This window comes from Chaetodon auriga, chromosome 16, assembly GCF_051107435.1.
Source record: "Chaetodon auriga isolate fChaAug3 chromosome 16, fChaAug3.hap1, whole genome shotgun sequence".
Classification (NCBI taxonomy): Eukaryota; Metazoa; Chordata; class Actinopteri; order Chaetodontiformes; family Chaetodontidae; genus Chaetodon; species Chaetodon auriga.
In genome coordinates, this window is record NC_135089.1 from 6,814,631 (window position 1) to 6,827,207 (window position 12,577).

The 12,577-nt window shown below is 44.6% G+C and overlaps 1 protein-coding gene across 11 annotated transcripts in view; it reads right to left on the reverse strand.

Moving 5' to 3' along the window:
- The window catches only part of axin1 (axin 1), a 29,869-nt gene that overhangs the window by 3,319 nt on the left and 13,973 nt on the right, over positions 1-12,577 (reverse strand). For 6 of the 11 annotated variants that reach the window (XM_076752974.1, XM_076752975.1, XM_076752973.1 and 3 more), the window contains 8 exons: positions 9,885-10,025; positions 8,731-8,827; positions 7,576-7,713; positions 3,764-4,302; positions 3,499-3,663; positions 3,074-3,322; positions 2,754-2,861; positions 80-229 (listed from right to left, as the gene is read on the reverse strand). In XM_076752974.1, the coding sequence (XP_076609089.1) occupies positions 80-229; positions 2,754-2,861; positions 3,074-3,322; positions 3,499-3,663; positions 3,764-4,302; positions 7,576-7,713; positions 8,731-8,827; positions 9,885-10,025 (1,587 nt within the window). Of the gene's footprint in view, positions 1-79; positions 230-286; positions 2,081-2,753; positions 2,862-3,073; positions 3,323-3,498; positions 3,664-3,763; positions 4,303-7,575; positions 7,714-8,730; positions 8,828-9,884; positions 10,026-12,577 lie in introns of those variants that run through there. The other 5 variants (XM_076752979.1, XM_076752981.1, XM_076752977.1 and 2 more) reach the window with 4 other exon arrangements.

Consider the following 12,577-nt stretch of genomic DNA (forward strand, 5'->3'; position numbering starts at 1 on the left):
AATTATTAAAGATGAATTCTGAATTTTAGCCGTGATGCATCTCCACGTCCATGGAAAGCACAAAGCGCCAGAAATTCACCTGTAATTTCCTTTCTTTGTCAGCAGTTCTTTGAACTGGCCCAGTGTGACGACCCTCCCTTTGACAGACGTCCTGTACGGTATCAGCTCCTCGCAGAAGTAATACGCCACAGTAATGTTCTCACATGGATGCTTTTTAGTGGCTTTATGTCTGCAAATGGAAAAGAGAAAAAAAAACATCAGAAAACCTGAAGCTTTCCCATCACCGACAGGTTCATGTGGACCACAGGTTGATAAGACTTGAGGGAATGATGATTACAAACATGCTCATACTGAACATGTTCAGTACTGCACAAAAAAGAAATAAAAAGATGAAAGGACTAAATAACCAAGTGAAATACATGGAATGAACATGTTCAGTTGTCTAGTGACAGTAAGTGCTGCACTCTGTGAGCGATGTTTAAGAACTTGACGTCACTCTGCATCTTTACGGTTTCTGATCAATGCGAGCACTAACAGGGAGCGAGTGAGGACAGAGAGCATGCGGGCTGACATCCTCTTGTCTTCTGCTTCGCATGCTGGCTGGCTGACTGCGCTTTTGAACAAGCTGGACATTTCTGAGTTTCAGATTAGAACAGACCGGTGAACAACACCGAAAAATAGCAAATACTGGCAAACCCATAAATGTCTGCAGGGTGAAAACCACCAGCGGAAGTGGAAAAGGTCTGCTGGTGATGGGTCATTATCAGTCAGCTGGCCAGCAGTAAATGGGTGTACTGTAGTTTTCATGACTTCCTCTGAGAGGGAGAGGCTCTGAAATGATCTTACCGGCAGCCTTTGGGTGTGCCATGATGCACAATGAGATAATGTTATCATACGTGATCGCAGATGGTTTTAGCCAACACATTTTGAACCAACTTGAACAACCACATAACTGCATCTGTTTCTGTCACTGCAAAGTGTTTGAATGTGCAGCGACAACAGGCCTGAGAGGGATCAGGTTACTACAGGTTTCAGATATAAACGTATTTTTCCACCAGTCGCAGTCAGCAGTGTCGTGGTTGAGACATTGTATTAAGACCAACATTTGGTGCAAATTAAAAAAAAAAGCCTTTGCAGCTGAGTGATGTCACTGAAGTGTGGGTGTACATTTACACAGCATTACATCAATCTGCTCTCAAACAGGTGCCAACATGCAGGGGGTGGCCAGCGTTACATGACAGGATATTATGATAGACAGTCAGGTTAGCTGCAGCGGCGACACGCAGCTCATGGAGGCAAATGAGGTAGTTAAAAAGCCTCCCTTAGAGCCAGATTGCCGCAATTTGCGTCAGAAACAGCAATCCTTATCTGGGTCATAACTCGTCAGACGTAATAAACATATTTTTAGATTCAGTCTGACTTGAATTTCCCCAAGACACAATTAATAAAACCGCTTAGAAATCACAGGAAAAAGAAACTCCTTATAAGTCCGGAGCTTCCCTGTGAAACATGGTGTTTTTAAAGTGCTGGTACTGCTCGGCAACACTGCTACGCTTCACGCTGTCATGTCAGGCCTGGACCCCGAGAGGCTCCTGAATTATGGAAGTGCAATTGACTAACTTTTGAAACTGTGGACATGTTACTGGCATAAGCAGTAAACAGAGAAAAATATTCCAACGCGAGGCTGACAGTCAGTGTGGTCTGTTGTGAATGGAGTGAATGTGGAGACTGGCCTTGGCGGATGACTCAGCCTGAATTATCATCCCAGTCCGCCTCTCTTTTCTGTCTTATTCTCTTTAGCAGTGAAATGGAACAATGCACCTCAGAACACCACCGCCATGTTCTTTCACAACAAACATCCTTCATTTTGTCCCAAGCTCCCATCTTTCAGCTATCCTTCACACATTTTCCAGCTTGGGAGGGACCGAAAGGTTCAGTTGATCGTGATCCAGGCCGAGTCCTGAACCCCGGTCCTCACACATCTGACCGGAGGCTTCGCCCTCTGACAGCGCCACGTAATCTGCCTTTCATCTGCCTCTTACACAGTTCCCCAATCCCCCTCCGTCTGTTAGGAACGCATCTGTGAGGGCAGTCGAACATCAAACAGAAACACATTTCTGACAAAACATCAAAAAGCCAACCCTCTCCTCAACAGTTCCTCTGCAAGAACACTTCTGTTTCCTCTGTGATCCTGTTTCTGGACCAGCAAGGGATCTGATGTTTCCTACCAACAAGTCACATGGAGGAATAATGGTTTATACCACGGACTGAAAATAGTCTTTTCTCACTTGGATGGCCAGTCGATGGTCTAACCACTGTTCTAAATCCCTTCACATCAAGCCATTCTTTGCCCTCCTCGAGTCCATTATCTTAATTTTTCTGGACACCAATTTGTATATTATTGCTACATAATACCCTCCACTGGCTTAACATGCAACAGGTAATGCAATAGCTAGCATCTTGAAATGATGAGGAGTATGTGGATGCTGGCTGAGTCTTACCTCACACTAGGCAAGATGCCACATTAAAACAAATTCAGGGACAGATCGTGGGACACTACATGGTGACATTACAAATGCAGCACACAGAGGAGGCGATTAGGGAAGGAAATTACTCATTACAGTAGCTCTAGCTCTACAAAAACACACAGTCCTGGGTAACTAATCTACCAGTAATGAGAATGGGAAGTGAAGTGGGTTGCCGTAACCTATGGGGTTATTTGGAGAAAGTTACTGGTAGGACAGTAGACATACTCGGGCTCGGAGAGCTCGCTGTCTGAAACGGCGGGCACCACGCTGAGCGGAGGGAACAGTGCAGGCCTGACTGCGGTACGACCCCTCTGGATCACCTCCATCACATACCTGAGGGACCGAACACCCCAGTGGTTAGACACAGACCGGCCCTAAGGGGCACACAGGCTAGACAGCAAAAGAGTAACTGTTTGATTTTGACTGAAGAAAAAGGACAGACCTGGCCTCTTCGCCTGTGGATCGAGTTACACAGAATCAGTTAAAAAAAGGGACTGGTTACCTGGACAGATAACCGTGGTACTGGGACATGTCCGTCCACTTACCTTTGCTTGGGTTGTAAAGTTCCAGACTTAATCTTCTCCTCTTCAAGCCGCCGGCGCACCTCCTCCAGCTGGATGAGGGGGCTGGGAGCTGGATTTGGGGGCATGGTGGGATCCTGGATGAAAGGGTGAGACGGCTGCACGTTGTTCCGCAGTTGGCTGCCGACGCATGGGTGCATCGGCCCCGATCGCTCCGCAGAGCTGAGGCGGGACCCCTCGTGGCCAGTGGTCCTCTTGGACCCTGCAGTGCTCCTGAAATGTAAAGTTATGAGTTTCTGAATATCAACAATTCAACTGAACAAAGCAGGAAAATGAAAAAAAAAAGTGTCTGTTCCTCTTCGTCCCTTGCTTACTGGACTGGCTGGAGTGTGTATCTGTGCATAAGATGTTCTTCACTGTAAATGTTAAAAAAAGTTCTTGGCACTGACCCGTATGGGCTCCTCTTATGTTGAACCATTTCTTTTTGTCCTTCCATCAGCCACAAAAGAATCTTCTGGTTTTTCTCCATCTCGTCGGCAGGCCCGGGCATGTCATAAGGCCGCACTTCCTCACCTTTCTTGAATGCTCTTTTACACTGCGTGCCACCTTTGCTGCTGTACGATGGAAGAAAACGCCGGGTAAGCAGAAAAGCAAAAAAGCATTTTGGGTGCATTAATGAGAAAAGGGGTGTTCATGCTTGAGTTTGGTACATACCTATAGCATGTATGCTCCATCGGGTTGGATCCCATGCCATCTGCGTAGCTGCGAGACTTTGATCCGTAATGACTCGTCTCCATGCTCCAGGGAAAGCTGCCGTACACACGCATGGCCGCCTCGGCCTCCACCTGCTCTTTGGGCTTCCCGACGCCTGTGTGGTGGATGTGGTGGATGTGTTTGTGGTGGTACAGGTGGCTGGTCTCTCCCTTGACACCGTGCCTGGACAGATGTTTACCCGGGCCTGACAGCGCCGTTCCATGTCCCATCCCTTTGCCCCCTGGGAAACCGTCTGGTGAGCGCGACTTGGGAGAGTGACGCCCTGTACCTGGTGACTGGCAGCCGGGAGTCTTCATGACCCGCTGGACGTGGTCGTCCAGGATGCTCTCCGGGTTCTCCTCGTGAGCATCTCTCATATAAGGCCCACTGTAGGTGACGTCAGCATAGCGGGGGTTGTAATTCTGCGGATAAGCACCAGGGGGGAGCCTGTGACTGGATAACGCTGTGGCTGTGGACATGACTTCATCACCTTCCTCTTCCTTGATAACAAAAACACACATGAAACAAAACATCACTGAGAGAAAAGAAATCTAATGTAGCATAAAAGTCTGGAAAAACGGAGGCAGGTTATAAGGACATGGTGTGACTACCTGAGGCGTACTATCACATCCAGCAGCGTGTTTCTTTGCACATTTTACACAGCTGATGGTTTTCTTTCTGTAAGGCTTCATATGTTGTACTAATTTCAGCCTGTAGGTGGCAGATTTCCACCACATGCTAATACGTGTCTTCTCATTCTTACTGCAGAGGTTTGGAGACACACCAAGGATACAACAGTATCAGATTCAGGGGAAACTGAGTGCGCACACAGCACGTTTGTGTTGTTTCATGTAATGACAGTGCAGCCGATTCGGTTTCAGCTCTGTGTGACCGGGACAAAATGACGCTCTGACACAGTCTGCTCCGGGGGGAATCATGGGGTGGGGTGCTGCAGGCATTCATTTCAGCTTTTTGATAAGCAGGCACAGCGAGGAGTGGAGGATGTGCAGTGATAAGCACAGCAGTAGATGGAGAAATCCAATCATTTAAACTGTTAATGGTGAAGCTGTGACACCACCAATACTACATAAGCTACGAATAAATGAAATTCTAGACCCAATATTTTCTTACCGGAGCTGCACATTTGACATGGACTTTGTTGTATCGCTGAATCTTTTGTTCTGACTTTGTAAGAAACGGTCACATAACAGCATCATGAAATGTTTCTAAAGCGGCTGGAGCAGTGAGCAGAGCTTTTTTCTAAGGAGTTACAAACACTTGGGCCAAGACAGAAGGGAGGGAAGAGAACAAAGAGATATAGTGGGAAGACAACAGCAGGTAGTGGCTTCACTTTTATCTTCTCGCCAGCCCAAACTTTTTATGTTGGTTACGTTAATAATTAGATAAACGTTGACTTGTGAACAAGCCAAACCAACTGGGTTTGCTATTGGCCTGTGCTCACCATCCATTTGCTAGAACTGTATCATATAAAACATTAAAGGCTTTCTCATCCTGCTCCTAACTTAAATTCCCTGCACCTCCCTGCTTTCTTAAATCAGCGATATTGTAAACGATGCCGTATACAGCCAAATATTTTTTGGCAGCTTCTTAATAACTGATATGTGTGCGTATCGCTGCACCAGATCCAGGTACCTGTGCTAGCTGAGCCCACAGGAAGCTATTTATGGAACCACGACATCTTCATTTGAGCACATTTTCCCACACTTTGCAACTGAAAATGAAAATTCTTAACAACGGCAGATATTTGAGATTCTACAGGTTAGCTCAGGTGGTGGATGGGGATTCACTGGTAACAGCGGTAACGTCATGCCTCCCCTTGTGATGAGTAATAGCGCACACAGCTGCACACTCTGTTATCTTGTTAACATCAAATAACAATTCAATTCAGACAAGCGATGACCGTCCTGCTCACGAGTCTCTTTGCCGTTGATTTACTTGTGTGAACGGCACGCTGCTGCTCCTGTTTATGTGAATTATCCAGTGCATAGCTGGGCCACAGGGTCTACTGTTCCAAAGATTACATTACGTGAAGCCATAATTTAATTCTCAGCAGACTGTGCGTCAGTAAGTCAAGTTGCTCACATCCTCATGAAACTGCGTGGACCTTTTCCTCTCAGAACTAAAACAATAACATCAATTTTTAAACAGATGGTGGATTTTTGAATCTGATTTTATGCTACAGGAGTCCTTCATGCATTATAACCACATCATTTTTAATACCTCTGATTTCCGTTTCTAGATGCACAGAGTATCATTTCATGCTTGCCTTCAGGTTTAATAAAGCAAACCCTGAGCTGTGTGATGGCAGCTTTTTTCCTTTCAGGGCCAAACCACACAAATTGTCTGCCTTGAGACTTAATACTTGGCTCTGTGCACTGAGGGAGATTTCATTTGTGGAAGCAGCAACCATTTCATCACCGTTCAAGTGACATCAAACGGGCGGCACACTGTTCCAGGCTTACAAGTGGCCGAGCGTGCAGGTGCTCCATCTGATTCATCGACAAAGCCAGATCGCTGACAGGCCGAGGATGGAACTCTCCAAATGATTCATGATGTTTTTTTATTCCCCATTCAAATGGCTAGCCTCATTAATTTCATTAAGGCCAGACGGATTTAAGTCTCCTTTGTTACTGAAAACTTTAAGCCCAACGGCCAGACACACATCTCGCTTTCTGGCTCAGAAATAGGCTTTGGTGGTATTACTGATGCTGCTCAATATTCAGTCTGCTTTTCAATACCTTATCTATGATCAGGATTTATTTAATCATTCTTTTATTCAAGTAAAACCGAGTTACTTTGAAATCAAGAACGAGGATTTAAAAGGAGCTTCACGTGTGTTTTGTCTTTTAAAAGTCTGACAATGCAAAAATATATCAGGACGCGATATAAAAATGTCCAATATAATACAAACTGCACCCCAGCTAAGTTCATCCCTCAATGAATTGATTAGTGGGTTGACTACTGACTGACCATTTTAATAATAACTTAATTGTTTCAGTCATTTCTCGAGCAAAATGTCAGACATGTCTCTGATTCCAGTTTGTGCTTTGATAGTAAATTTAATATCTTTAGGTTTGTGGACTGTTGGTCGTACAAAATAAGGAATCTGACAATGTTACCATGGGCTCTGGGAAACTACAACAGGCATTTTTCACTAGTTTCTGACATTTTATTGATGCCCCATGTCCCAAGAAAAGTGCTAGCAGGGCACTGGGGAGCAGAAGAGGCTCATACGACACTCTTAAGAAACAGGCCGAGCACAGCGCTTTTCTCTCCAGCCTCGCATGGTGGTGCATACACTTTCTCCTCATCGGGAACAACTGAAAAAAGACACTGACGCTCAGATAAATAATGCTACTAAAGATGAGCCATTTCAGCCCTAAATAGCCTCTACTTCAGGGATTCATACTTTAGTTTTCTTTTCCTCCTTGTCCACCAATATTATTCAGCTGCTGTCACCAGAAGCTAACGTGGTAGCAGTAATAATCAGATGCTAACAGCACCTCACGTGATTTGAATGAGTCACTTCACTGACTAAAAGCGGCTCAGAATCGGTCTGAGAGTCCCTTTTCCTTCCTTGCACGGCCTCAATTCTATCATGATCGGGGTCATTTAGTGTGCAGACAGTGCTCTCCAGTGTGAGCCTCTGCAACAACTGCTTATTCACACGTGTTAAACCAAATTAACAAAACAGTGGATCTGCTTGTGCTTTAAACGCTGGTTCAGGAAAAAAAAAAAACAAGCGAACATACCAGTCGTACTCTCTTCAGTCGCTCCTCTAGTTTCTCTTCAGCCTCCCTCTCCCTCAGTACGCCCTCCAGTCTGCTGATCAGCTCTGCAGCAAACCTTTCCGGCTCCACATGAATATCCTTTGGAATCCGGTTTGTGCGCTGGGGGAAGAAATGTCAAACTGTAAGCACTGTGAGTATCTGTCACTGCTGCACTACTGTCAACGCCATATAGGCAGTTTCACCACCCTGACCCCTGAACATCCTGTCAGCGACCACGTGAAGAGACTCAAACATGAGCAGGAAACATTAAAGAAGACAGTGTCAAGCGCTGAACGTCCAAAGGGGCTGTAAATTAACATCTGAAATAAAGTGCGAGAAGACTTTACTATTGAAGAGAACTCAACCTAGATTTGACACCTACTTTTCTGTTTTATGTTACATTTCCAGATTATTTGGGGAACACAAAATAAGGAGGATAATGCATCATGTAAAGCACTTTCTGAGTATGAAATGTGCAACACAAAGAAAGTGGCCTTGCCTTAATAAGGACATGAGTGACTTTTATTTCCTCTCCTGTGAGAACCAGTTACTGCAACTACCAGAATTCAAAACTGTTAACTCCTGATTTGGAACCAGTTTATATATTAAAAAAAGAGGTTGGAAAACAAAGTCACCTTAGAAAAAAAGACCCATCAGCCACTGTCACTTTTCTTATTGCCAATGAAGTCATGATTAATTTGTTGGGGCAGGGAAACGTGAGAGCGATGCTTGGGGGAATCTGCGCTCTACTATACACTCAATTCATGCATCCTAATAGGATGCTACGTGTGGAGTTTTAATTTGACTCTTTACTCCAAGGCCTAATTAGGGCCAGGGTTTTCCTACCAAGAGACAGTGTAAGCTGCACAGTGAGGCATCAGGCTGTCACAGGGGAGATTCATGTCTGCTAGGCTTCAGCGCACACAGCTTAGGAAAGCATCAAGCTGCATTTAGACAGCCTTCTCTTTCACCATCAGCTATTCTTATACTCCATCACAGGCCCTGCGACACAGCAGAACTTAAATATGCACATCTCCAATGGTGGAGCAGAGAAAAAATAAGGCAGAGACAGACAGTTAAAGAGAAGTGTGGCAGCGGAAAGTGAGAGGGAAGGGAAAGAACCCATGAATAACTCACTGGAATATGAGGTAGTGGCACTCGCCCATTTGCTTTGGCACTTTCGTGCATCTCCCGGCGATGCTGTTTGCGGTATCTGTAGGGTGGAACACCATCTCTGGAATTAACAACAAAGACATTTTCATAAAACATCCTCATGAATAAACAACACAGACAGCTTTGAAGTTGAAAGCTTTCGGCTGCATTTTAGCCCAAAACGAACACCTTGTAAGTCTTGATTAATCAGTGCAGCAGGACAGGCATTCTCACAGGCTTACTGCGTCCCTCCTGCACCACAAGTGGTCTGGCAGATTACGGATGTTAACACATCCATGACTCTGTATTTCCATGTGGTATTGGTCATGCTGGGTTTCACACTCCCCTGTGCTGGAAGCTCTGGACCAATTAGGTGATAACAGCCCCTAATCCATTCAGCTTCAAACGCATTTTTGTCCAGTTGTGCAAGCTTTGAAGTCTCTTTGGCATAATTCCACAGAACCATCTCTGCACCTAGAAAACGTTATTTTTTAAATCTTCTTTCACCAGCACATGCCTGGTCTGCACACTGAACTGAAATACCAGTCCTGCACGCAAGTGATCCCGGATGGTAAAAAGCACTGCCTTTGACTCATGCTTGTGCCCACGAAAAGTCACCAGCTCTGCTCTGTTCACCTCAAATGAAGAGCTGGGACTATGAAGACTCACTCTGGAAATATTTCAAACATGCTCCTGTGTCACATTTGCAAAGGAGGTCATGAGGTTAGTAGTTTCATTCCTGCACATTCTATCAGAGTTGCTTTTCCGTCTGCGGAGACTGAGGATTCCTAATTAGCATTAGAGATCAATTCCAACAGCTGGTTTGGTAATGAGCAGAGGGGACTTTAGTTGCAGCTCTTTAAGTTTGAGCACAGGTAAAAACAAACAAGAAGGGCAATTTAGAAGCCAATTAAACTCCTATTTCTGTCTGAGAGCAATGCGAACTCACAAGATGGCTTCCTTTAAATAACAACTGGGGATACTTTGTCGAGTATTCAGTCAAAACTCCTTTTCCAGCCAAAAAAATGCAGCCTGGCATGGCCTTTATAACCTGCTATGACATTTTTATGCATGAAATGTGTGTCTGTGATTGTGTGTGTGTGTGTGTGTGTGTGTGTGTGTGATGATGAAATACATACACGCTGCTGTCGGTGAGGGAAATTGTGTCCGTGTCGCTGGACATACTCTGCTGCTCACTATCGTTGGCGCTGGTGGCCGGAGCCATCGCGTAGCCTGTGTTGACATAGTACGGGTTGATGGGCTCCCGACATGGTGCGTGCCTAGAAAAACGAAGGAATGCAAGAAATGCTGAGAAAAAGACCGTGACATAGTAGACATGCTCATTTACAAACATGAACACGTCTCTTTGATGCAATCCTAAATCAAGAACATACACGCTGTTTGATCATGAATTATTAGAGGCTGTAAGAGGACATCTGTCTGCACGTGGTTTGTCTGCTCACTGTCTGACTGACTGACAGGCTGCTGACTTTGTGATTTACGATCCAACTGTCTTCCATTTGTTTTGGGTTGGTTTGACGCTCCGGACGAGCCATGACACCACAGTTCGAGTGTAACGTGAAGAAACATGACGCGAGTCAGAATGAGTCTTGCAAACCAAAAACATTCATGGGCAATGCTGAGAAATGGCAAATGACATCTGCCATTTGCTTCTGCCACCTTTGTGTACACAGGCAGTAGAACTACATCAGTACATGCAATGAATATATTGGTATACACAGAAGAAAAGTCATGTCACAAATATCAATATCCTCCTCAAAAATCCAGTTTTTGTCAGGTTCTAGCAGTCAAGCCAGCTAACCATTTAAAATGTGCACACAAGCTCACCCCCCCATCCATAAAACTGCCACCGCCTGCTATTTGTCAACCTTTCTGATTCCGTCAGCTCCTCAAACTCCTCTTAATCCAAACAAACCTACAGCCACAGTGAGCACACTGGTGTTTTCTACAAACCACGCATGTCATTATATCTCAACAGCCTTTGTGAAAGCACTGAATTGAACAGTGGAGTACAACGGCAGGTCACATTCTGATGCGCATTCTCCAAGAGCGTCTACAGATATAAGGGGAAGCTTCATTTGACACCATTTACATTCGCAGTCACCGACTTTGCTGAACACACTTCTTACAGGGCTTTGTACACATGAATTAAAGATGTTAGGCATCATCTCTTTTTATTCAAATTGGAAATCCCTGGAGCATTTATCCCCAGCTTTCTCCCTGTTTGGAATGCAGAAGCACCCAGAGTTCAAAATGAAACCTTTGTGACCGACTGATTTTCATTAGCATCTACATTCAGCAACAGTGAATAATTACAGCGGCAGGTTGGCGAAGAGTCGGGATAAAGACGAAGTGCAGTCTAAAGAAAACGACTTCTGGTTGTGATTATATCTGGCAATTTTCCTGATGATGTGCGATGAAAGAAGCAGACATGATTTAACTTGATCCGTCGTTTGACGAGAGACAGACGAGATTATTCCTCGAGCAGAACTGTTCTGCCACGCTGCTAACAGTGGCCGAGCCGTCGTGGAAACAGTGCAGTACATATAAAATGACTGGATGTTCACTTGAAAAATGGATCAGTGCTGGGTCTCTTTCTGAACTGGTTCCTGTATCATGTTGTTTCCTGTTTTATTAAGAGTCGGAGCAGAAAAGCTTCCCTGCAGGAAGCCTATTGGTTTTGTTCTCATTATTCTTCTTAAAAAGCCCAAAATGTTTGGATGCTGTGTGAAACAAACCGTGTTCACCAATTATGGTTTTCCAAAGTGTTCCTGAGCCCATGTAGTAATATCCTTTATCTAATCATGTGTTCACAAAGTGGTGAACCTCACTCCATCCTCGCTTGTGAACGACTGAGCCTTGCGAGGACGCCTCTTTCATACCCGATCAGGTCACTTATCGCAAAACAACAATCAAGTTAAAGAAATTTTGATCTGTCAATCCATTTCTACCGTACAAGCCAGTCCATCGTGAATTAAAACAGCAACAAACGCAGTCATAAACTCCACCAAACGATGCTGAAAGTAGATTTACACACCTCAACAGATCACGACCACGTTGAGTTATTTTTAACGAAATCAGGAGTTTTGCTGCTTGTCAATTAAAAAAGAAACAAGCAGCCACTTACTCGCAGTCTGCTTGGACCCTCATCATTGACGCTTTAATCCTTATTTTTGCACAATACCATCAACAAACTGGTGCTCACATTTTTAAAACTCCAGCTGATAAGAAATAATACAGCAATAAATGACAGAATAAAAACACCAGGCTCGCCATCACCACCTGAGCCTGAGCACATTTCCTCTCCAGGCAGGAGTCAGAAAGCATTACTCATTGAGAAAATAATGAAGATATTTGGAGACACTGCTCACATAATGTGTTTCGTTGGCCACATCTCTGTTTCAGAAATAGCTGAAACATTTCTCACACATGTATTTTTTTGATACTGGCTATGGTGTCCTCAGCTGGCCTGCATGTGTAATCAAAACTTCCACATGCCACTCGCTCGTCTCCCCCTCTGCCCTCCCCGTCTCTCTCTCGTCAGCTGTTAAATAAATATAAAGATACAAAAAGTCTTTAAAAAACGACAACGTATCATTTCCCTTTCTACTAAAAGATCTCCAAACTCTAAATTTGAACTGAATCTGGTTTGACACATTTGCTCATCCGCATTGTTATTCCCCGTTTGTCTCAGCTTCGCTCCAGCATGCAGACTGTTAGGACCCTCAAAAGATCACTCAAAGGAAACAACAACTTTCATTAAAATTACAAAGACGATGAAGTCTTGCCTTTGAAGTACACGCCTTACTTG